Here is a 27,462-nt window from a genome sequence, read left to right on the forward strand (position 1 = left end):
AAAATAACTAGAAAACCTATTATAATAAATACTAATTAGCTAAATACTATTTTAAAGAAGCCTAAATAATATTATTAAGAAGAAATATTAAACTTAAAATAGGAAAGCTTAAACTAAAATTTATAAATCTATTTAAGATTTTTAAATATATTAGTAATTTAATATATAAATTAAATTTATTAAATATATATAATTATTTATATTTAATTTTTTATATTTTTTTTTTAAAAAATATATAATAAAAAAGAATTAGAAATTATATTTATATTTTTTTAAAGAATTTCTAGAATTAGTAAATAATAATAAAGAATAAAAATAAAAAATAGAAGCTATTATTAATTATTAATAAAATAATAGAAATAAGAAATAATAATATTTAATTAAATAAAAAGCCTAGTTTAAAGATTATAATATCTAGTTATTTACTTTTTTTAATCTTAAAAATTCTAAGAAACTTTTGAAATTATATAATTAAAATTATAATTTAAAATCCAAAATTATTTTTTAATAATTTCTTAAAATTAAAAAGAATTCTAGATTACTAAAAAAAAAACTATTTAAAAGAAAAAGAAAATCTAGATAATTAAAAAAAGATCTAAAATAATAATAGAAATATTTTTTCTCTAGATTTTTTTATTTATAAAGGCTTTCTAGAATTTTATTAAGGCTTATAAGAATTATATTTAAATTATTAGAAAAAAGTTTAAAATTAAGAAAAATTTATTATAAATAAACTAGCTATAAGTATCTTAAATAAATAAACTCTAATCCTTATAAATTTCTAATTCCTAAAGTAAGAATACTAAATACTAGCTTTATTTAGAACTTAATAAAGAATTAGCTAATACTTTCTAGAATTTACTTATTTCTTAATAAAATATAATTATATTATAATAATATTAGTATTAAGAATATTAAAAAAAGTAAATAAGGAACTTATAATAGCTATATATATTTTATAAAAGACCCGAATTTCTAAAATTAGGTCCTAAATAGTTATAAGTATTATATTATTAGTATTTAAAATACTAATAATAAACTATTTAGTAATCTTAATAATAAGTTTAGTAATAAGATTAATATCTTAAAAATAAACTTTATAATATTCTTTTAAGGAATTAATAAATATTTAAATATATTAGAAAAAACTTATTTTTAAGATATTAACTTAAATAATAATATTATTTATTTTATTAAAATAAAAAAAAGAATTCCGAAGCTTATTAGTATTTTTTTAGTTTTTAAAAATCTAATTAATAGTATTATTCTTATTAATATAATATTATTTAGGATATATTTTAAGAAATTTCTTAAAAATTATAATAATATTTTTCTAGAATTAATAAATCTCTAATAAATAATAAGAAATCTGAAATAATATTAGCTTTAATAAATATTAAAGCTAAAGAACTTATTAATATATAAGACTTAAAATTCTTATTATAATAGTTATAATTCTTTTTACTAAATACTATAATATATAAGATAAAGAAATTAATAAATAAATACTTGAAATATTTCAAGTATTTACTAATAATAAGAAAAAAAGCTATAAGATTATTTTTATATTTATTATTATATAAATAAATAATAAAATTAGAAGAAAATATTATAAAATTAATTAAAAATAATTAAAGAAAACTTAGAAAAAAGTAAAAAAAGAAATTAGAAAATAATAATAAAAAAAGTTATTATATATATAATTATTAGAAAGAAAAAGAATATATAATAATATAAAGAAGTTCTTTTATAAAAATAGAAAATTACCTAAATTAATTACTAGTTTTTATATTAGTTCTAATTAGAAACTAGTATAACTAATTAATATATATTTCTAGAAGCCTATAAATAATCTCTAGAACTTTAGAAATATTTATATAAGTTTCTTATATAAATATTTATTAAATTCTTTTTATATAGCTATTTAGATTATTCTAATATAAGATCTAATAAATAATATTAATTTTATAGAATAATACTTTAGTATTTTAGATTAAGCTAATTAGAATACTTAGATCCTAAATAAAATTATAATTACTAGCTAGTTCTTATATTATAATATATATAGAATTATATATAATTTAAGAATATATAATAAACCTTAAATATTATAAGTATTAATTAGGGAAATTAGTAGTTCTTTAATATTCTAACTAATTATTATTTATATTATATATATTAGGCTTATAAATTACTAATTATATATATATTATTAGGGCCTCTTATTTAGAGAAGGCTTCCCTAGACCTTATAGGAGAAATAGAAATTAGTTTTATACTAAATTTAATATTATAGTTTTATAACTTACTAATTTATTTTATTATCTTATTACTTACTAATAAATACCTTATAAGCTAATTTCTCTATTCTTAAAAAAAATAGTTTAATAAGTAATTATATCTCGAAATCTATAAAATATATAATTTCTTACTAGAGCTATTTTTATAGAGAAAGTTAAATAAATTAATTCTAATATAAGTAATAATAAAGGCTTATCTAATACTTTTAATAGGGCCTCTTAGGAGCCTCCGAGAGCTAGTAATAATAATATAAATAATTCCGGTAATAATTAAGATACCAAGATTAATACCTAAGTTATTATTACCTAAGCTATAAAATAGGGCTTATATATTAAAGTTAAAGTACTCTAATAAAAGCAAGAATTAGTAAATATAATTAACTAATATATTCTATAGTTAGAATAATATAAGAGTATTTTTAGGAATATCTTATAATTTACTATATCTTATAGAAACTCTATTTATAAGTTTATCTTATTTTCTTTAATAATTCTTATTAGAGAATTTCCTAAAATAGAATTAGAACTTACTTTTTTTCCTAATATAATAAGCTTTAAGAGTAATCTTAATACTATTTATTAGAAGCTACTATATAATATCCTAAAGATATATTTAAACTAAGAAAAGCTTCTTAAGATTTAAATACCTGACTTATATTATAGAAAGTTTTTTAAGAAATAAAAAATATTTATATTTTTCTAGAAAGTAATTTTTAGAACCTAATTTTAGACTTATAATAAATATTTTTCTAGAATTAACTTTATTATAAGTACCCTTAGGAACGAACTTTATAATACTTAAGAGGCTATAATAAAGTAAAGTCTATTATTATATAAGGTTTATTAGGAGTAATTTAAGGCCTATTTAGCTAATATATTTTAAGTATCTTAAATTTATTAATAAGATATCTTTAAAGAACTTCGAGATCTTTATTAGAAAAATAATAAGATAATTACTAAATTATATATTTGAATAATTAGTCTCGAAATTAACTAGAACCTATATCCTAAGAAAGACCGGATCCGGACTCTTAATATTACTTTATCTAATTATAAGATTTATTAGATACTTATATTTGTTTTTTTAGAAAATAAGGTAATATTTATTTTCGAGTAATTTAAGAAAGCTTAAAAAATAAAGTATATTACTTATTCTAAATTAAGAAAAGTAAAAATAGGGAAGTTTAATAAGAGTAACTTTATTCCTAAAGACTCTAACTTAGTAAATTCTAATTTATAAGGCTATTAAAAAAAGAAGAATAAGTTTCGAAAATTATATAAGAAATTTTTAAATAATACTTTAGCTTTTTTAAGGCCTTAATAAAATACTAGTTTTATTTTAGATATAGTTTATTAAACTTATAAATAGAAAGAATACTTCTTAGGAAATATAAAATATTCTAAATATACTAAATAGGCTTAGTAGAACTCTAATAAGACTAAAACTATAAAAGAGTTAAGGTATTTATAAAAGCAAGTTAATACTATAGCTATAAAGAAATATTCTAGAGAAAACTTTCTTAAGAAATAAAGAAAAGAAAAGGCTAAATCTTAAATATTAATAATTTTAGCTATAATAAAAAAGGCATATTACTTTATATAATTATTTAAATAAGATTAATATAGCTAGAAATAAGTATTTTAGAAATATATAATAAACTCAGTAATACTAGATTAGATTATAATTTCCTTAATAATAATTAGGCTTAAAGCTAGGGCTTTATTACCTTAGCTAAATATAATTAAGAATTTGTAATCTTTTATAGAAACTAATTTAAGATTTATTAAGCCTATAATCTTAAGATATTTATTATAGATAATTATAATAAGATATATTTTTTTAAGCTCTAGTTCTATAAATATAAGAATATTAGTTCTTATAGCCTTATCTTTAGTATAGAATTTTATAAAGTAATTCTTATATAATATATAAATTATATTAAGAAATAATAGATATATATATCTATATAGCCTAATAATATTAAGATCCTAATACTAAAAGAATTTAGTAAGAAGCTTAACTAGTATCCTAAGCTAGTATTTTAAGTCTTATTCTTAACTAAAGGCAAATATAATTATCCTAGATAATAGGCTTTATATATTTATAATAGTTATTAGGTCTTTACTTTATTATATAATTCTAATAATACTAAATAAGAGTTTTTAATATAATAAATTAATATCTTTTAGAAAAAGGCCTTAGAAATATCTATTTATTTCCGGAATAATAAATATAAAGACTTCTTAGAGATTTTTAATCCTAATAAAGCTTTAGAACTTCCTAATCTTAGTAGTATTAAATACTTTATTAATATAAATAATACGGTCCTATATAAGCCTTTATATAATTTATTAGAAACCTAACTAGAAATATTATATTTATATTTATAGAATATACTTTATAAATATTAGATAAGGCCTAGTAAAAGCCTAATAGAAATACTTATTCTTTTTATTTCTAAGAAAAATAAAGAACTATATTTTTATATTAATTATTATAGACTTAACTAAGTTATAATTAAGAATTAGTATTTGCTTTCTCTTATTAATAAGATTCTTAACTAGTTCTAAAAAGCTAAGATTTTTATAAAGCTAGATCTTAAAAATATATATTATTAGATAAGAATTTATAAAGAATATAAATAAAAAACGGCTTTTAGAACCTACTATAACTATTTTAAATATCTTATAATACTTTTTAGGCTAGCTAATATACTAGTTATATTTTAAATATATATTAATACTATACTTATAGGGCTTCTAAATTATTTTATAATTATTTATTTAGATAATATTTTTATTTATTTTTAAAATAAGAATAAATACTATAATTATATTTATTAGATATTTATTAGGCTATATAAAAATAACCTGTTTTATAAACTTAATAAATATAAGTTTAATATTAAGGAAATTAAATTTTTGGGCTTTCTTATTAGAATAGAAAGTATTTATATAAATCCTAAATAAGTCTATAGTATTATTAAATAGCTAGAACTAGAATTATTCTATAATATTTAAATATTTCTTAGATTTACTAATTTCTATTATAGGTTTATTTATTATTATTCTTAGGTAATTATAAGCTTAATAGATTTTTTAAAAAAAATAAAAAAGAGCCAGAAATCCGGTTTCTTTATATAAATAAATAAAGTAACTAAAAGCTTTAAAACTTTAAAAAAAGCTTTTATTATAATATTTATTCTAGTTTATTTTAATTTTTCTAAGAAGATTTATATTAAAACTAATATATTAAAATTTATAATTATTAGTATTATTTTATAATAAGTTAATCTTAGTAATAGCCCGAAAAAAATACTAGTATCTAGTAATATTCTAGTTCCGGAAACTTTCTAGAGCTAAATATAATTATAATACTTATAATAGGAAGCTATTTATAATTATTAAAGCCTTTAAGTATTAGTACTATTACTTTAAAGAATCCAGGTTTATAATTAAGATTATTATAGACTATAATAATCTCTAATACTTTATAGAAATAAAGTATTTAGAAAGCTATTAAATATATTAAGTAATATATCTTATAATATATAATTTTAATATTATTTATTATAAAGATATCTCAAATCTAGTAAATAAATCTAATAAAAGACCTAATTATAAAAAAGGTCCTATTAATATAACTTGGCTTCTGATTTTTTAGAATAAATTAAAAAAAGCTTTTATAATTATAATTTAGAAGTTCTTATAAATATCTAAAGAGTTTTCTCTTTAAAATAAGTATTATTTGATATTTATTATATTTATAATAACTAAAGAGAAATATTTATTATAAGATAAATAAATAAATAATCTTATAAATCCCTTAATTATAGAATTAGTTAAGAAATAAGATATAGGAAAATATCTTAAAGGCTCTATTATTATAGCTAAGATAATAGAAATATCTATAACTATATTACTTAATAAAACTAAAGACTTCTTAGTTTCTCGAGTTTTTAAATTAGATAATTATAAATATCTAATTCCCTATATATAGATATATATAGCTATTAAAAGAGCTATAATACTAGTTCCTTTATCTAAATCTCTTCTAGATATTATCTAGGTAGCTTAGAGAAATAATTCTTAATATTAGAATATTATAAAGTAAAGGCTTAGTAAGAAAGATATTAAGGGAAAGGAAATCTGGAAAAATAATTTGGGCTTATTTAAATACTATTTAAGAATTATTATATCTAATAATCCCGCTTTATATTAAGAAGTTATAAAGCTTTATTATAATAATCTAATAGCTAGATATTATAGAATAAAAAAAACTCTTAAGCTTTTTAGAAAGTTCTAGTATTAGAAGAATATAAAAGAAGATATTTATAATTATTATTAAAAATATAATATTTACTAGAAAATTAAGATAAAGAGGTATTTATTATATAATTTATTTAGTAATTTACTATAGCTTAAAAAATCTTAGAATAAAATTTCTATGAATTTTATTATAGGTTTATTATTATATAAGAATTTAATAAGAAATCCCGATTTTAATATAATTCTTATAATTATTAACTAGTACTTTAAAATAATAAAATATATTATATATTATAAGATTATTAATTCTCTAGAGCTTACTAAGATTATATAAAAATATGTTTTTTTAATCTTTAGCTTCTTTAATAGAATTATTTCTAATTAAGAAATAGTATTTATTAACTAGTTCTAGTTTATTTTTTGCTTTTATTTAATATATAAATAGTATTTAAGTATAGCTTATTATTCTTAAATAAATAATTAAATAAAAAAATAAAATTAGGCCTTAGAATATTATCTGAGATATTATTATAATATTTAAAAAAATAACTAGTTTAAAAAGTTATTTTTTATAAAATTTATATATAATAACTTAAAATATTAGGTTTTATAAAATATATTTTTCTATATATATTATAAATACTATTCTTAATTTCTATAAAATCCTAAAAATAGAATTATAAGAAAAGTACTAGCTATATATAAAAGACTAGAAATTCTTAAAGTAAAATAGAAAAAGCTTAAGGATTTATAATATTATATATAAAATAATTAGGAAACCTATTATAATAAATACTAATTAGTTAAATACTATTTTAAAAAAGCCTAAATAATATTATTAATAAGAAATATTAAACTTAAGATAAGAAAGCTTAAGCTAAAATTTATAAGTTTATTTAAGATTTTTAAATATATTAGTAATTTAATATATAAGTTAGAATTACTAAATATATATAATTATTTATATTTAACTTTCTATATTTTTTTCTTTAAAAAATATATAATAAAAAAAAATTAGAAACTATATTTATATTTTTTTTTTAGAAAACTTCCGGAATTAGTAAATAATAATAAAAAATAAGAATAGAAAATAAAAGTTATTATTAATTATTAATAAAATAATAAAAGTAAGAAGTAATAATATTTAATTAAATAAAAAGCCTAGCCTAAAGATTATAATATCTAGTTATTTATTTTCTCTAATCTTAAAAATTTTAAGAAACTTCTGAAATTATATAATTAAAACTATAATTTAGAATTCAAAACTATTTTTTAATAATTTCTTAAAATTAAAAAGAATTCTAAACTACTAAGAAAAAGGCTATTTAAAAAAAAAAAAGAATCTAAATAGCTAAGAAAAGATCCGGAATAATAATAGAGATACTTTTTTTCTAGTATTACAAGTACAAGATCTAGGGCCTGGAAGGCATAGTTAGACTGTCTCTATTTCAATAATTCAAAGCTAAAGAGAGAAGAGGATCCCAAAGAAGCCTCGGATCTAAATAATTATAAGCTATATACGGGCCCATATACTAGCTTAAGCTCGGGATTACATATAATAATCAGGTAACTATAGATGCCTTATTCAGATACCAGATACCTCTCTAGCTCTAGTCTAACTCCTACTAGTACCGTATATTATAATAACCGTAATATCTAGGTTTTTTATTTATAAAGATTTTCTAGAATTTTATTAAGGCTTATAAGAATTATATTTAAATTATTAGAAAAAGGTTTAGGATTAAGAAAGATTTATTATAAATAGACTAGTTATAAATATCTTAAATAAATAAACTTTAATTCTTATAAATTTCTAATTTCTAAAATAAGAATATTAAATACTAGCTTTATTTAGGACTTAATAAAGAATTAGCTAATACTTTCCGAAATCCGCTTATTTCTTAATAGAATATAATTATATTATAATAATATTAGTATTAAAAATATTAAGAAAAATAAATAAAGAATTTATAATAGCTATATATATCTTATAAAAGGCCCGAATTTCTAAAGTTAGATCCTAAATAGCTATAAGTATTATATTATTAGTATTTAAAATACTAGTAATAAATTACTTAGTAATCTTAATAATAAGCTTAGTAATAAGATTAATATCTTAAAAATAAATATTATAATATTTTTTTAAGAAATTAGTAAGTATTTAAATATATTAGAAAAAACTTATTTTTAAAATACTAATTTAAGTAATATTATTATTTGCCTTATTAAAATAGGAAAAAGAATTCTAAAGCTTATTAGTATTTTTCTAATCTTTAAAAACCTAATTAATAGTATTATTCTTATTAATATAATATTATTTAGAATATATTTTAAGAAATTTCTTAAAGATTATAATAGTATTTTCCTAGAACTAGTAAGCCTCTAATAAGTAATAAGAAATCTGAAATTATATTAGTTTTAATAAATATTAAAATTAAAGAACTTACTAATATATAAGATTTAGAACCCTTATTATAATAGTTATAATTTTTCTTATTAGGTATTATAATATATAAAATAAAGAAATTAATAAGTAAATACTTGAAATATTTCAAGTATTTACTAGTAATAGGAAAGAAAGCTATAAGATTACTTTTATATTTATTATTATAAAGGCAAATAATAAAGCTAGAAGAAAATATTATAGAATTAATTAAAAATAATTAAAGAAGGCTTAGAGAAAAATAAAAAAAGAGGCTAAAAAATAATAATAAAAAAGTTATTATATATATAATTATTAGAAAGGAAAAGAGTATATAGTAATATAAAAAGGTTCTTTTATAGAGATAAAGAACTATCTGAATTAACTACTAGTTTTTATACTAGTTCTAATTAGAAACTAGTATAACTAATTAATATATATTTCCAGGAACCTATAAATAATTTCTAGGATCTCAGAAATATTTATATAAATTTCTTATATAAATATTTATTAAATTCTTTCTATATAGCTATTTAGATTATTCTAATACGAGATCTAATAAGTAGTATTAATTTTATAGAATAGTACCTTAGTATTTTAGATTAAGCTAATTAGAATACTCAGATTCTAAATAAAATTATAATTACTAGCTAGCCCTTATATCTGGGGTATAATTACCTTTCTTTTTCACTTACTTAGCCCTAATCTAATTAGATAATTTTTATATCTATTATCTAGATTATATTAGTAAAACTATTTCCTAAGATACTAGAAGTTTATATTAAATAAATAAATAATTAATTAAATATTTACTAGAATAAATTAATAGATCTTAGGAACAAGATCCTAGAAAAGAGATATAATTATAATATATATAGGATTATATATAACTTAAGGGCATATAATAAACGTCGGATATTATAAATATTAATTAGAAAGATTAGTAGCCCTTTAATATCCTAATTAATTACTATTTATATTATATATATTAGGCTTATAAATTACTAATTATATATATACTATTAAGGCCTCCTATTTAGAGGGGGCTTCCCTGAACCTTATAGGAGAGACAGAGATTAGTTCTATACTAAATTTAATACTATAGTTTTATAATTCACTAATTTATTCTATTATTTTATTACCTACTAATAAATACCTTATATATATCTGGGGTATAATTATTCTTTCTTCTCGCTTATTTAGCTCTAATTTAATTAGACGATTTTTATGTCTATTATTTAGATTATATTAGTAAAATTACTTCCTAAGATACTAGAAGTTTACCTTAATTAAATAAATAATTAATTAAATATTTACTAGAATAGATTAATAAATCTTGGGAATAAGATCCTAGAAAGAGGATATAGTTATAATATATATAGGGTCGCACGTGACTTAAGAGTATATAATAAACCTCGGATATTACAAGTATTAATTAGGGAGATTAGAGGCCCTTTAACTTTATAACTAATTACTATTTATATTATAAGTATTAGGCTTATAAATTACTAATTATATATATGTTATTAGGGCCTCCTATTTAAAGGGGGCTTCTCTGGACCTTATAGGAGGAATAGAGATTAGTTCTATACTAAATTTAATACTATGGTTTCATAACTTACTAATTTATTCTATTATCTTATTACTTACTAATAAATACCTTATAAATACTTCTTAACTTACTTAGAGTTCTATAGAAAATAAAGAAGTATAAAGAGCTTTTAAAGTATCTATAAACTCTAATTCCTCTTCTATAATACTCTTTATTAATTTTACTTTCTTCTCTTGGTTTTACTACCCTACTATCCCGTACTCCTATTTATAAAGACTAGGCAGATTAGCCTATACTATTAATATTATATATATGAAAACGAGGTATTAATTATATTAAAAATCATATAATATAATTAATAAATAGTATACCTATTACTTCTTTGGTTTTACGTATATAAGAGAAGGTAGAAGCGGTATTAGAGAGGTTAATTTTAGCTAGTACTCTTGCTAGATAAAGGGTACTAGATCTGGGCCTTGCGGAGAAAAAGTATTTAGCTAGAAAAGAAGGAGCTAGTAAGATTATTCAGAAATATAGGGAGATTACTATAGAGCAAGGAAGAAATAATATTGAGGCAGATAATGAGGATAAAGCTCGGATAGTTAATATAAGGCATGCTAGGCTAAGTAAGCCTTGGAGAAATAAGTATAAAAAAATAATATAAAGGTTTGAAGCTAATTACTAGAACGTAATTAATTGGAAAATGAAGGCTACTGATTACGATTTATGGGAAAAATAGGGGTTGTGGTGGGCTAAAACTCCATGGTTCTATGTATATAGGGAAAAATTTGCGTATTGCTGGTTTTTACGTATTGCCCTCCCTCACCTGGTAAGCGTGCTAAGCGAGAACCAGGTGAGCCCGGCCGAACGAGTACACTCTCTCTGGTGTAATAGGCGCCACAAACACTGCGGTGGAGCGCGGAATCCCAGAAATAGCAATTTCCGCCGGCTACGGGGTCTGAACTTCATGCTACCAAACAAACGTAACCACTGCAGCTGGTCTCAAAGATTCCGCCACCTACACGGGCGGGGTGGCGGCCAATCTCTCACAACAACTCATCACCAATGCCAAAAGCGGTGCTATCCTCCATCTAGCCTATGGCGTGAGCGTGGACATGCCGCTCATCACCTCCGTTACCAGGAACTCGTGCACAAACCAACCATTCATCCACGCACACCTCACAGGCGGCGCAGACGTCGACAGCGCAGCGTACAACGCCACAATAGGCTCTCCGCCTGTGTCAATGTCACCCCAGCAGGCACAAATCAATGCATCAACGGCGACTGCTCCTTGCCATGCGAGATCACCATTTTGTCCTTGGATACCAGTCTTCAGTCTCGGTCTTCACAGTCGAATACGATGCACCGTGTAATACCATTCTTCTTCCGACGTGCGGGTTTTGCTGGAGCAGCTGGTGCAGTACGCTAATTTTTCGAGGCTGGTTGGAGGCTCGAATGGGACGACGACTGTGTTCGGGATTCGATGAGTGGTGGGAATGGGACTGTGACGACGAGCCTACGCCGAGTGTGACGTATACGAGCCCGAGCGCCAATTCTGCTGGGTTTGCTGAGGTGCGGTGAGTTGCGCCAGCGCCGGCGTTGGTGTTGCTGTTGTGTTGTATATTTGGGTCGTGTAAGGAGGGATTGTGTTTTGGTGTTTGGATGACTTGAGAACGAAAAGTAGGAGATAGAAGATGAGTTGTATATCGCCTTGTAGATAGACTGTGCAAGACTTGAACTTCATAAAAGTTACAATGCCATGCCTCTTTGTCGTTGCGCTGCGTAGTGACTGGCTTGAAGCGTTGGCAAGCCAGTAGACAGCCCCTTTCCCCTCGCTTAAAGTTTTAGGGGCTCATGGGGCTCATGCTCTCTCTCGAATTCCAAGTACATGTATTTCAATCAGCGCATTTTCTACCAACAAAATTTTATGGCGCTATTGCCGAGGCCCTACGCACTTTTCTACCACTTCATCCTTGCGCAAACCAAAAATCTCCAAGAAGCTCACGTTAACATCCTCTCAGAAAAACACTCAATGCAGCGGAAGCGAGACTTGATCTCGTGACCAGCGCAACCTGGTGAATCAGGACAATAAGGATTCACCAGTTGTACGGGGCAGTAGGCGTGAGCATTGTGCTGAATCCTCCTGAAGTAAGTCCTATCAAGGAAATTATGGGCGTTCGGCCAACAGGTTTATGTGTTGCTGCGTTTCCTTTCAGCTTTAGACGGATTCTGGGCTGGCTTGCAGTTGGCTCGATGCGAAAGGTATGAGCATGTGAAGCATCGGCGGAAAGCGGGTGCGTGGCGGAGACGAAGGCATCTGCCAGCTGGCGATGTGAGAAGAAGTGAGAAGGAAAGGGGGGAAAACCAAAAGTGAGCTCCTCTATTTCCTTAAATCAGCGCATATCATAGGACTAGTGCAGGGAAGGCCTCGGCAGCCTATTTCAAATACTGTTACTTTGCTAGTCACACTAACTAAGCTTTGTTATAGGAGATACTCTAGTTCACCTCTCAATATTCTCTAGGTCGTTATCTTTCGCGACCTGTTTTTGGACGTATTGTCGCACGAGTAAGTGGAGTATTATACGATGTCACTTGCAACCGCTCCTTCGCATGTTGATGAGACCCTCCACTTTTCTTTACTTGCTCATTGAGGAAGCACTTTCCGCGTTGGCCACCTCTCGATCGTACTTGCTGTGGCGGAGTTCAATCCTTCCTTGACATGATATGTGGCTCTCACTAGAAGGAAAAGAACGAGTGTGCCCCTATGAGGTAGAATTTTGATAGTACGACCTTCCTTACTTGATCCCAAGAACATGCTCGCTAAGGGATCGGACGTTGTCCTCGCCTTTCCATACCCATGTCACCTTCTCAGAGAAGTGAACACACTAACCAAGTCCAGCTCCAGCGAGTTATCTAATCCTCGGCAGCATATGCTTGAAAAGATCCGGCACAAATGCGCCTCCCTCTTCAATCAGATCCGTAAATGCTTTGCTTTTCGACATCGCGTCCACATTGGCAGCAATATATCGGCAAATCAGTTTCCTCAGGTCATCGATTCCAGTTTCCAGATGGGGAGTCTCGGAGTATCCGTAGCGCGCAAGCTCAACGATGTCAGGAACCTCTTCCACATCAAGTTTAAGCATATTGAGGTTCTCGTGTAGTTTGTAAAGCGTCAGGACTTTCAAGCTTTCTACGCCCCATTTGTCGGCTAGGACATAGAGTGACGTGTGACTGAGCAGGGACTCGAAGATGTGGTATCGGGATCCTTTGATCATTACAGGATGGCAGGAATCTGCAAACTTGGATCGAGGTTGGAGGAGAGGATATGTGAGAGACTTGAAGGGCGTATACGTTGTCTCTTGTGGAGTCAGATCATGCTTGAATCCTTTCTTCTTGACAGTCTTCTTGGTAGACGAAGAGCCCCAATCAAATTCGATATCCTGGGCGCCTGGCTGAATGTCTACAGGTACCTCCTCCCTTTGATTGTTGACAGCTTGATTGATCACAACCATCTGTGGCACCGAATAGTCTCCCGTGTAGGCAAATTGTGCGAATCGAACGAAAGTTTTTTCGTCGACGTCTTTCCAAGAAGCCAGACCGTTCATGCTTTCTGACATCTTCCCTCGCATCAATATATTCAACGCAGCGGACTGATTTGCGATTGCTTCTTCATGTACTGCAATCTCAATTTCATCCGGTCCAATGAGGAATTTGAAAGGGCGAGAAAGTAGCATTCTGAGTAGCTTAGTGGATGTTCGGTAAAGGTGCATGTAAACCAGGCAACATTTAGACCTTCTTGCATAAACAGGGAGTCTTGCTGGAGCGGGCCGTCGGCTTAAAGAAAAGCCCGAGTTACATTGCATACTCCGGATCTGGTCCCAATGGAAGCCTCCCTTGGGGTCGTTAGGAAATTCGAACTGGTAGAGGGGATTGTCCATCGGTTCATAGTCCGTCTTTCCAGGACGCCGAACATTGAGTCATGAGGACGACTGGGATCCCGTACGTGTGCTGCTCTTGGTCGACCAACTTTTCACGGGGCAGCAAAGAGTGAAAATACGGGATACGGAATTTTGGCAGAACGGTATGCTCCTGGCCTAACACTTTAGCAATCTCCGCTGCGTGTAAGTACAAGGCTTGCTACATCAATCTCGTTAGTTTCTCTATTTTAGGAGTCCTAAGTAATTCATACCTCGAATTGTGCAAGATAAACGCGGTGCCACGTGGGAAATAGGACGGAACCATAGGCACAGTAACCTGCCCCACGTTTGTTCAGGGGCTCCCCTGTTGGCGTGTATGGGACATTTTCGACTCCGTCCCAGGGCCGGTACGGTTGACTGTAGATATCAGAAATTTCATATTAGGAGAATGGCTGGGACAAGATGTCATCCTTCGTGAAAGCTTCAAGAGCCAGAAAGTACAAGTTGGCTAGGTCGGCAACCGCCAGGAAATCATCGATCTTCAGGCGTAGCGCTTGGATGCTGCCATCTGTTGGAATCAGACCAATGGCCAAACACTTATCTTGGGCAGCCTGTAGTGCGACCGTGTCGACAGACATGGTGAGGCTCTTTTTGAATTACTGGCAACGAGACTGAACGCTTGACCAAAAGTTTCTTGAGAAGATTTGACAAAGTGAAGATTGGAAGTATCCTGATAGAAAAAGGACCGTTGTATCGAAGGAGTCAAGGAGGTCTCACATATAGATATCTTTTCAGCCATCTCCTGCAGGAATTGCTGTTGTCCGATATCACAGGTTCGGTAAACCGACCCCTTCCCTCAGGTTTTCCCACGACCTGTTCATCTTTCGACCATATACTGCACGTCATATCCTGGAACAATTGCACGGAAAGCTCTAGGTGTGGCGAGACTTCTGGTTTAGAGTGACGATTCTCCCTGCATTTCAGCCCTTCGTGCCCCGCAAGAAGCCCCGTGACAGCCGGTGGAGATAGGCTTATGTAGAGGGATGAGAAACAGAGGTAGAGGCTGAAGAATGTGGTTTTGGTTCGTTCCAATCGTCTCCAGACACTCGCCGCCGCCGCCAAGTGGACACCAGAATTGCCGTCGCCCAAAAGCCCGTATGAACTCCTACAAGAATGTGGTAAAGGAGTGCCTCCGATCTCTGTTCAAGTCAACAATCCCGTCCATGTATGTCGGCGGCCGCAATACGAGGAGACGAACCAACAACGCCAAGGTGCGGGCTGAAAGCGCCTCCGATTCTGGACGCCTATCGAACAGTGTGACGGACGTCGTGTTTTGCATGTCCGCACATACTTGTACAAGCTGAGGGTGATCAACTTTTCCACGTCAATGCTCGTCCCACTAATCTGCACGGAAGGTGCGGGACATCCCGAAAAAGCTTGCCCAGCAGCCCAACCCCGCATTCGGAACCCTCGAAAGAGCTGATGTCGCATTTCAGCTGGCTGCCGCTGACCGAATAGGTAGTTGAGCTGGCATGTTTGGCGTCTCCACCTGGCCTGAGGTCAAACAGGCCACGGTAATTGCCGTAGCCGGATCCATCTAGCCAGCCGGAATCAGAGAGGCAGGCAGCCCAGCTGGCCGGTTGCAGGGGGCTCACCAGGGGTGTCAAACTGGCCACGGTAATTGCCCTGGCCGGATTCATTTGGCCAGCCGGAATTAGACCCGCTAGCTAATAATGTAATATATAATTAAAACTATTTTCAAAACGTTTCCTGGCTAGTTTAGCTTATTTAGCACATTTAGCCTATTAACTAGCTAGTTTCTTAAAAATAAGCTAAAGCACATCTTGCTTTTTGTGATGTGTACAGGGTCGCACGTGACTTAAGGGCATGTGACGAACCTCGGATGTCGCGGGTATTAATCAGGGAGATCGGCGGCCCTTTGATATCCCAACCAACCACTGTTTATATCATATACATTAGGCTTATAAATTACTAATTATATATATACTATTGGGGCCTCCTATTTAGAGGGGGCTTCCCTGGACCTTATAGGAGGGACAGAGATTAGTTCTATACTAAATTTAATACTGTGGTTTCATAATATACTAATTCATTCTATTATCTTATTACCTACTAATAAACACCTTATAAGCTAATCTCTCTACCCTCAAAGAAGGTAGTTTAATAAGCAATTATGTCTCGGAATCTGCAAAATATATAACCCCTCGCCGGAGCTATTCCTATAGAGGAAGTTAATTAGATTAACCCTAATACGGGTAATGGCGAAGGCTCGTCTAATACTTTTAATAGGGCCCTTCAGGAGCCTTCAAGAGCCAGTAATAATAACAGAAATAATCCCGGCAATAATTAAGACGCCGAGATTAACGCCCAAGTTACTATTGCCTAAGCTATAGAACAGGGCTTATATACTAAAGTCAAAGCACTCTAATAAAAGCAAGAATTAGTAGATATAATTAACTAGTATATCCTATAGTTAGAGTAATATAAGGATATTCTCAGGGATATCTTACGGTTTACTATATCTTATAGAAACTCTATTTATAAGTCTACTTTTTCTTCTTTAGTAATTCCTACTAGGGAACTTCCTGAAATAGGATTAGAACTCACTTCCTTTCCTAATATAATAAGCTTTAAGAGTAATCTTAATATTATCCGTTAGGAGCTACTATATAATATCCTAAAGATATATTTAGACTAAGAGAAGCTTCTTAAGATCCGGATACCTAATTTATATTATAGAAAGTCTCTTAAAAAATAGAAGATATTTATATTTTCCTAGAAGGTAGTCTTTAGGACCTAACCTTAGACTTATAATAGATATTCTTCTAGAATTAACTCTATTATAAGTACCCTTAGGGATAAATCTTATAATATTTAGAAAGCTATAATAAAGCAAAACTTATTATTATATAAGGTTTATTAGGAGTAATTTAAGGCCTATTTAGCTAATATACTTTAAGTACCTCAAATCCGTTAATAAGACGCCTTTAAGGAGCTTTAAGATCTTTATTAGAAAGATAGTAAGATAGTTACCGAGTTATATACTCGAATAATTAGTCTCGAAATTAACTAGGACTTATACCCTAAGCAGGACCGGGTCTGGACTCTTAATATTACTTTATCTAACTATAAGACTTATTAGATACTTATATCTATTTTCTCAGGAAATAAAGTAATATCTATTTTCAAATAGCTTAAGAAAGCTTAGAAAGCAAAATATACTATTTATCCCAAATTAAGAAAAGTAAAGGTAAAGAAGTCTAGTAAGAGTAATTCTGCCCCTAAAGACTCTGATTTAGTAAATTCTAATTTATAAGGCTATTAAAAAAGAAAGAATAAGTTCCGAAAATTATATAAGAAATTCTTAGATAGTATTTCAGCTTCTTTAAGGCCTTAATAAAATACTAGTTCTATTTTAGATATGGTTTATTAGACTTATAAATAGAAAGAATACTTTTTAGGAAATATAAAATATTTCAAGTATACTAAATAGGCTTAATAGAACCCTAATAAGGCTAAAACCATAGAAAAGTTAAGGTATCTATAGAAATAGGTTAATACTATTATTATAAAGAAGTATTCTAGAGAAAACCCTTCTAAGAAACAGGGAAAAGAAAAGGCCAAATCTTGAATATTAATAATTTTAGTTATAATAAAAAAGGTATATTACTTTATATAACTATTTAAGCAAGATTAATATAGCCAGAAGTAAATATCTCAGAAATATATAGTAAACTTAGTAATACCGGATTAGACTATAACTTCCTTAATAATAATTAGGCTTAAAGCCAGGGCTTTATTACCTTAGCTAAATATAACTAAGGGTTTATAACTTTTTATAAGAATAGATTTAAGATCTATTAAGCCTATAATCTTAAGGTATTTATTATAGATAATTATAGCAAGATATATTCTTTTAAGCTCCGGTTCTATAGATATAAGAATATTGGCTCTTATAGCCTCGTCTTTAGTATAGAATTTTATAAAGTAATTCTTATATAATATATAGACTATATTAAGAAATAATAGATATATATATTTATATAGCCTAATAATATTAAGATCCTAATACCAAAAGAGTTTAATAAAGAGCTTAACTAGTATCCTGAGCTAGTACCTCAAGTCTTATTCTTAATAAAAGGCAAATATAACTATCTTAGATAATAGGCTTTATATATTTATAATAATTACTAGATCTCTATTTTATTATATAGTTCTAGTAATACTAAATAGGAGTTTTTAATATAGTAAATTAATATTCTCTAGAAAGGGGCTTTAGAAGTATTTATTTATTTTTGGAATAATAAATATAAAGACTTCTTAGAGGTTTTTAACTCTAATAAAGCTTTAGAACTTCCTAATCTTGGCAGTATTAAATACTTTATTAATATAGATAATATAGTTCCATATAGGCTTTTATATAATCTATTAGAAACCTAATTAGAAGTATTATATTTATATTTGCAGGATATATTTTATAAATATTAGATAAGGCCTAATAAAAGTCTAATAAGGGTATTTATTCTTTTTATTTCCAAAAAAGATAAAAGGCTATATCTTTATATTAATTATTATAGATTTAATTAAATTATAATTAAGAATTAGTATCTGCTTCCTTTTATTAATAAGACCCTTAACCGGTTCTAAGAAACTAAGATTTTTATAAAGCTAGATCTTAAGAATATATATTATTAGATAAGAATTTATAAAGAATATAAATAGAAAACAGCTTTTAGGACCTGCTATAGCTATTTTAAATATCTTATAATACCTTTTGGGCTAGCTAATATACTAGCTATATTTCAAGTATATATTAATATTATACTTATAGAACTCCTGAATTATTTTATAGTTATTTATTTAGATAATATTCTTATTTACTTTTGAAATAAAGATAAATACTATAATTATATTTACTAGGTACTTACTAGGCTATATAAAAATAACCTATTTTATAAACTTAGTAAATATAAGTTTAATATTAAGGAAATCAAATTTCTGGGCTTTTTTATTAGAATAAAAGGTATTTATACGAATTCTAAACGGGTCTATAATATTATTAAATAGCCAGAACTAAAATCGTTCTATAATATTCAAGTATTTCTTGGATTTACTAATTTCTATTATAGGTTTATTTACTATTACTTTCAGATAACTATAGGCTTAATAGACTTCTTAAAAAGAATAGAAAAGGGCCGGAAATCCGGTTTCTTTATATAAATAAATAAAATAGCTAAAAGCTTTAAAACTTTAAAAAAAGCTTTTATTATAATATCTATTCTAATCTATTTTAATTTTTCTAAGAATATTTATATTAAAACTAATATATTAAAATTTATAATTACTAGTACTATTTTATAATAAGTTAATTCTAGTAATAGCCCGAAAAAATACTAGTATTTAGTAGTATTCTAGTTCTGGAAACTTTCCGGAACTAAATATAATTATAGTACCTATAATAGGAAGCTGCTTATAATTATTAAAACCTTTAAGTATTAGTACTATTACCTTAAAGAATCCAGGTTTATAATTAAGGTTATTATAGATTATAATAATCTCTAATACTTTATAAAAACAAAGTATCTAGAAAGCTATTAAGTATATTAGATAATATATTTTATAATATATAATTTTAATATTATTTATTATAGAGGTACTTTAAATTTAATAGACAGACCTAATAAAAGACCTAATTATAAAAAAAATCCTATTAATATAACTTGGCTTCCGATCTTTTAGAATAAATTAAAGAAAGCTTTTATAATTATAATTTAGAAGTTCTTATAAATATCTAAAAAATTCCCTTTTTAAAATAAGTATTATTTAATACTTGCTATATTTATAGTAGCTAAGAAAAAATATTTATTATAAGATAAGTAAATAGATTATCTTATAGATTCCTTAATTATAGAATTAGTTAAGAAATAAGATATAGGAAAATGCCTTAAAGATTTTATTATTATAGCTAAGGTAATAGGAATATCTATAACCGTATTACTTAATAGAACTAAAAACTCTTTAGTCTCTCGAGTTTTTAAATTAGATAGTTATAAATACCTAATTCCCTATATATAAATATATATAGCTACTAAAAAAGCTATAATACTAGTTCCTTTATCTAAATCTCTTCTAGATATTATCTAGGTAGCTTAGAGAAATAATTCTTAATATTAGAATATTATAAAGTAAAGGCTTAGTAAGAAAGATATTAAGGAAAAGGAAATCTGGAAAAATAATTCGGGCCTATTTAGGTACTATTTAAGAATTATTATGTCTAATAATCCTGCTTTATATTAAGAAATTATAAAGCTTTATTATAATAACCTAATAGCCAAATACTATAAAATAGAGAAAACTCTTAAGCTCCTTAGAAGATTCTAGTATTAGAAGAATATAAAAAGAAATATTTATAATTATTATTGAAAATATAATATTTATTAGAGAATTAAGGCAAAAAGGTATTTGCTATATAGTTTACTTAGTAGTTTACTATAGCCTGAAAAACCCTAGAATAAGATCTTTATAGATTTTATTATAGGTTTATTACTATATAAGAACCTAGTAAAAGGTTCCGATTTTAATATAATTCTTATAGTTATTAACTAGTACTCTAAAATAGTAAGATATATTATATATTATAAGATTATTAACTCTCCGGAGCTTACTAAGATTATATAGGAATATATTTTCTTAATCTTTGGCTCCTCTAATAGAATTATTTCTAATTAAGAAATAGTATTTACTAGCTAGTTCTAGTTTGCTTTTTGCTTCTATTTAATATATAAATAGTATTTAAATATAGCTTACTATCCTTAGATAGATAATTAGATAGAAAAATAGAACTAGGCCCTAAAATATTATCTAAAATATTATTATAATACCTAAAAGAATAACTAGTTTAAAAAGTTATCTTTTATAGAATTTATATATAATAACTTAAAATATTAGATTTTATAAGATATATTTTTCTATATATATTATAGATACTATTCTTAACTTCTATAGAATCCTAAAAATAGGATTATAAGAAAGGTACTAACTATATATAAGAGACTAGAAATCCTTAAAATAAAATAAAGAAAGCTTAAGAATTTATAGTATTATATATGAAATAACCGGGAAACCTATTATAATAGGTACTAGTTAGCTAAATACTATTTTAAAAAAGCCTAAATAATACTATTAATAAGAAATATTAAACTTAAGATAGGAAAGCTTAAGCCAAAATTTATAAGTTTATTTAGGATCCTTAAATATATTAGTAATTTAGTATATAAGTTAAAACTACTAAATATATATAATTATTTATATCTAACTTTCTATATTTTCCTTCTTAAAAAGTATATAGTAAAAAAGAATTAGGAGCTATACTTATATCTTTCCGGAGAACTTCCAGAATTAGTAAATAATAATAAAGAATAAAAATAGAAAATAAAAGCTATTATTAATTACTAATAAGATAATAGAAGTAAGAAGTAATAGTATTTAATTAAATAGAAAGCCTAGCCTAAAGATTATAATACCTAGTTATCTACTTTTCCTAATCTTAAAAATTTTAAGGAACTTCTAAAATTATATAACTAAAACTATAGCTTAGAATCCAAAACTATCTTTTAATAATTTTTTAAGATTAAAAAGAATTCTAAACTACTAAGAAAAAGGCTACTTAAAAGAAAAAGAGGATCTAGATAGCTAAGAAAAGGTCCGGAATAGTAATAGAAATACTCTTTTTCTGGGTTTTTTTACCTATAAAGGTTTTCTAGGATTTTATTAAAGCTTATAAGAATTATATTTAAATTATTAGAAAAAAGGTTTAGAATTAAGAAAGGTTTATTATAGGTAGACTAGCTATAGGTATCTCAAATAAATAAACTTTAATTCCTATAAATTCCTAATTCCTAAAGCAAGAATACTAAATACCGGCCTTATTTAGGACTTAGTAAAGAATTAACTAATACTTTCCGGAATCCGCTTATTTCTTAATAGGATATAGTTATACTATAATAATATTAGTATTAAGGATATTAAGAAAAGTAAATAAGGAACTTATAACTACTATATATATTTTATAAAAGGCCCGAACTTCTAAAGTCAGATCCCAAATAGCTATAAATATTATATTATTAGTACTTAAAATACTAGTAATAAACTACTTAGTAATCTCGGTAGTAATCTTAATAATAAGGTTAATATCTTAAAAGTAGACTTTATAGTATTTCTTTAAGGAATTAGCAAGTATCTAAATATATTAAAAAGAACTTATCTTTAGGATACTAACCCAAGTAATATTATTCTTTGCCTTATTAAGACAGGAAAAAGAATTCTAAAGCTTATTAGTATTTTTCTAGTTTTTGAAAACCTAATTAATAGTATTATCTATATTAGTATAATACTATTTAGGATATTTTTTAAGAAATTTCTTAAAGGTTATAATAGTATTTTCCCAGAACTAGTAAGCCTCTAATAAGTAATAAGGAATCTGAAATCACATTAGCTTTAATAGATATTAAAGCTAAAGAACTTATTAATATATAAGATTCAGAATTCTTATTATAATAGTTATAATTCTTCTTACTAGATACTATAGTATATAAGGTAAAGGAATTAATAAACAAATACTTAAAGCATTTCAAGTATTTATTAGTAATAGGAAAGAAAACTATAAGGTTATTTTTATACTTATAATTATATTAGTAAATAATAAAGCTAGAAAAAAACATTATGGAATTAATTAAAAATAATTAAAGAAGACTTAGAGAAGAATAGAAAAAGAGACTAGAAGGTAATAATAGAAAAAGTTATTATATATATAATTATTAGAAAGAAAGAAAACATATAATAATATAAAGAAGTCCTTTTATAAAAGTAAAGAGCTACCTGGATTAACTACTAGTTTTTATACTAGTCCTAATCAGAATTTAGTATAACCGATTAATATATATTTCCAGGAGCCTATAAATAATCTCTAGAACCTTAGAAATATTTATATAGGTTTCTTATATAAATATTTATTAAATTCTTTTTATATAGCTATTTAGATTATTCTAATACAAGATCTAATAAATAGTATTAATTTTATAGGGTAGTACCTTAGTACTTTGGATCGAGCTAATTAGAATACTCAGATCCTAAACGAAATCGCAATTACTAGCTAGCCCCTATATCTGGGATATAATTACCTTTCCTTCTTACTTACTCAGCCCTAATCTAATTAGACGATTTTTATATCTATTATCCAGATTATATTAGTAAAACCATCTCCCAAGATACTGGAAGTTTATATTAATTAAATAATTAATTAATTAAATATTTACTAGAATTAATAGATCTTGGAGACAAGATCCTAGAAAGGAAATATAGTTATAATATATATAGGGTCATATATAACTTAAGGGCATATAACGAACCTCGGATATTACGAGTATTAATTAGGGAGATCGGCGGCCCTTTAATATCCCAACTAACCACTATTTATATCATATATATTAGGCTTATAAATTACTAATTATATATATACCATTGGGGCCTCCTATTTAGAAAGGGCTTCCCTGGACCTTATAGGAGGGACAGAGATTAGTTCTATACTAAATTTAATACTATGGTTTTACAATATACTAATTCATTCTATTATCTTATTACCTACTAATAAATACCTTATACTTTTTTTTAAAGTAATAAGTAAATAAAGCTAGTATTATTTACTTTTATAAAGAAAGTTAACTATATTAGCTAATAAAGTTAAAAGCTAATTTATAATAAAATTTAATATATTAAAAAAACAAATTTAATAAAATTACTTAAATAATAATAAATTATAATATTAAAGTTTTTAAAATAAAATAAAATGATTTAATTATTTAGGGTTTTATTTAAATTCTAATATATTTATTTTATTTTATTTTATTATATTAATTTTTATTTTTATTTTTAAAAATTTAAGTAAAATGCTTTCTTTTATTATATTATAATATATTTTATTATGTAAGTAAATTAATTAAAAGAGTAAAATCTTAAAGCTAAGTTAAAAGTAAATACTCGACTATTTAATATATTTTCTAGTTAATGCTCTCGTTCGAGTTGCCTCGCTTAGAAAACAGAGAGTAAAAGTGTGACATGTCAAGTGGTGGCGAACAAGTGACCTGGCACAAGCCTTATGAAGCGTGATAGGCGTATTCACTCCTGGAGTGAATACTGTAGTCTTTTGGCTCAGTTGGCCTGTGCATAAGCCTATCCACACACGTCACAAAAAGGAGCCACTTTCAAGCCACCGACTGACTATCGAGCATTCTAGCCGGTTCCTAAGATATGCAGGCTTATCACAACTCGATCACCAAATGCCGATCCCATTATTCAGCTGAGGAGGGTTACTCTTTCTCCACATGCCTCTATGTCATGTAGACATTGCTCCGTGGGTTTAGGGGAGCGGAAGGTTTTTTATTGCCTTCTGCTCCTCCTCCAGCCGGCCCCTTTTCTCCCCTTCGTCCCCCCTCATATTACTTTTGGTCTCTGTCCATTCCAAGAAATCCAACCAAGTCATCCTACGTACCTCATCAGACCGGTCTTACGCATCGACGGGTGGTCATGAAGCTGGTTGAAAGATTTTTGGCGGCTTTCACTCGTCTGTTAGAGTTCGTCACCCTGTCCCCCTATCATCATGAGGTGGCTCCTAGCTTCCAGCTCCCGCTGGCAGTTGACCACTACAAAGATGTGACCGCTCTGCCGCCAGGCCCTATTTTCACTCCTCCAGGCTACAACACTTCGGACGACTTCCAATGCAACTACACTGCTATGTTGGGCTGGACTCAATGCTGGACTCCCGGGAATCATCTTGATTGCTGGCTAACTTCACCGGATGGGCTGACAAACTTGAGCATTAATACTAATTATGAGAACGTGAAGAACACCCCCTTTGGGGTTCACCGTTACTACGAGTACAATGTGACCGCCGGCGCCGTGGATGCAGACGGCCTCACCTTTCCCTATGGTAAACTCCTCAATGGGAGCTTTCCAGGCCCCTGGATCCGTGCCTGCTGGGGTGACACAGTTCATCTTAAAGTCAATGTTGATCCGGGCTTTTACCAGGGCGTGTCTGTGCATGCACACGGATTGAGGCAATGGACCAAAATGCACATGGATGGAGTTCCCGGTATCACCCAATGTCCGATCGCCCCTGGAAGTAGTTTCGAGTACGTATGGCCCACAACCCAGTATGGCTCCTCTTGGTACCATTCTCACTATTCCCTCCAATACCCGGACGGACTACAGGGTCCTTTGGTAGGTCACGATACTTCCAAGATATTTCAATGGGTATTGAATAACTGACGTTTACTTGTCCTTAAAACCAGACCATCCATGGACCAAGTAGCAAGGACTACGACTACGCCCCCGCGCTGCCATTGATTCTCACTGACTGGAGTAAGCGTCACATTTTATCTTCCCCCTTACTGATCCATGAAGCTCACCGAAGTTCCTCCTTTCTCAGACCATAACTCTGCTTTCAACGAGTCGAGCTTAAAACCCTGCATTTTATTGGGTGGAGTTGGAGACATTACAAAATGCTATCCTGGCACGACCAACGATACCGAAATAAAAGGCCCGTTTAGGCTCTCATTCCAAAAAGGTCAACGATATCTGCTCCGCGTAATCAACACTTCTTATAGAGCCGGATTTACTTTTTCGATTGATAACCACGAGATGTGGGTTGTCAGCGCCGACTTTGTCCCCATTACGCCGTACAATACCACCGCAATTAGGGTGAACATTGGCCAGAGATATAATATTGTCGTTGTAGCGAATCCTATCAACTCATCAGATACCAGCTTCTGGATACGAACCTACCAGTCACCCTGCGGATCAGTAGGCATTCTCGGCCCTAACTACATGAACACTGGTATCATCAACTACGACAATTCAACCGGGCCCGATCCAACCTCCACCCAGTGGCCAAATGCACTGTCTAAAGAGTGTAAGGATGAGCCTCTGCTCAACATACAACCCATCGTTCCTTGGAGCCCTCCTGGCCCGAGCAATTCCGATGTCCCGCGTAACATCTCTAAACATAGTCCCCTACCTGGCCTTCCCAATCTCGTTTATGCTATAAACCCAATCAATTCCGATTTTCAACCACTTCAGGTTCAGTGGGGGAATCCAACTTTTACCAATCTCCAAAATACAAACTGGCCGAATTTATCAGTCATTGTACCGGAAGACTTTTCTGCAGAATTCAATAATGTAACCTCCTTCACCTCAAAATGGGCAAGTTTTTCTCCTCTACTTTGCACTATTGTTGTATGCTTGGCTAAAATAACATATCAGATTTATCTCAACATCCAATCCGATCATCACTATCATCCAGTAAGTGAAAACAAATCAGATCAAATCAGCTCAGAGCTGAGCACTCTCTCCCAGATTCATTTGCATGGCCATGATTTTGCCATTTTCAACCTCACCTATTCCGATAATTCAGTTGAGCCTTGGGGTCCGTCCGTTCCCCGACGCGATGTTTTCACAGTTCCTGGCGGAGGATCCGCCACAATCGCCTTCCCAGCAGACAATCCCGGTGCCTGGCTTTTGCACTGCCATATCGCTGGACACGCATCTTCCGGACTCGATCTGCAGGTCCTCGAAGACCAGGTGGCGGCAAACGGCATTTGGCCCAAGGGTAACTCTTCTGCTCTTGCCACGGCAAGTAGCCTTTGTACATCTTGGTCAAGTTGGTGTACAGCCCATCCGACCCCGTGTGCGACCCCGTGTGTTGAGACCGATTCCGGAGTCTGATACCGTTCTCTCGGCCAGGTCTGTCTAATTGCTCGATTCCGGCTCGCCAACATTTACCCTCGTTTCTACTGACCTTCTAATCCCAATAACTACGATCTTTACGAAGCTCAGAATATATTGGCAGTTACGCAATCACCGTTGGCACGACTGGTGGAAGTCCAACATATAGCTAGCACCGTTTTCTCGACAGCAATAGAAAACTCAC

At 28.5% G+C, this 27,462-nt stretch overlaps 3 protein-coding genes across 3 annotated transcripts; 2 read left to right on the plus strand and 1 right to left on the minus strand.

Moving 5' to 3' along the window:
• Nucleotides 1-11,002: 11,002 nt before the first annotated feature.
• K444DRAFT_541159 (uncharacterized protein) lies at nt 11,003-11,206 on the plus strand (the record flags this gene model as incomplete). Its single annotated transcript, XM_024875772.1, has 1 exon — nt 11,003-11,206. A coding segment is annotated over one exon (204 nt), but the record flags the coding sequence as incomplete, so codon positions are not given.
• Nucleotides 11,207-13,257: 2,051 nt separating this feature from the next.
• On the minus strand, nt 13,258-14,906 carry K444DRAFT_143107 (uncharacterized protein). Its single transcript, XM_024870545.1, has 2 exons — nt 14,732-14,906; nt 13,258-14,679 (listed from the first exon to the last, which is right to left on the minus strand). Exon 2 carries the CDS (start codon nt 14,478-14,480, stop codon nt 13,452-13,454), a length of 1,029 nt encoding a protein of 342 aa, XP_024730570.1. The 5' UTR covers nt 14,481-14,679; nt 14,732-14,906; the 3' UTR covers nt 13,258-13,451.
• Nucleotides 14,907-24,911: 10,005 nt separating this feature from the next.
• K444DRAFT_571187 (multicopper oxidase) lies at nt 24,912-27,462 on the plus strand. Its single transcript, XM_024877305.1, has 5 exons — nt 24,912-25,754; nt 25,826-25,895; nt 25,963-26,735; nt 26,796-26,834; nt 26,889-27,462. Exons 1-5 carry the CDS (start codon nt 25,062-25,064, stop codon nt 27,255-27,257), a joined length of 1,944 nt encoding a protein of 647 aa, XP_024730571.1. The 5' UTR covers nt 24,912-25,061; the 3' UTR covers nt 27,258-27,462.

This window comes from Hyaloscypha bicolor (genome assembly GCF_002865645.1).
Source record: "Hyaloscypha bicolor E unplaced genomic scaffold K444scaffold_141, whole genome shotgun sequence".
In the NCBI taxonomy this organism is placed as follows: domain Eukaryota; kingdom Fungi; phylum Ascomycota; class Leotiomycetes; order Helotiales; family Hyaloscyphaceae; genus Hyaloscypha; species Hyaloscypha bicolor.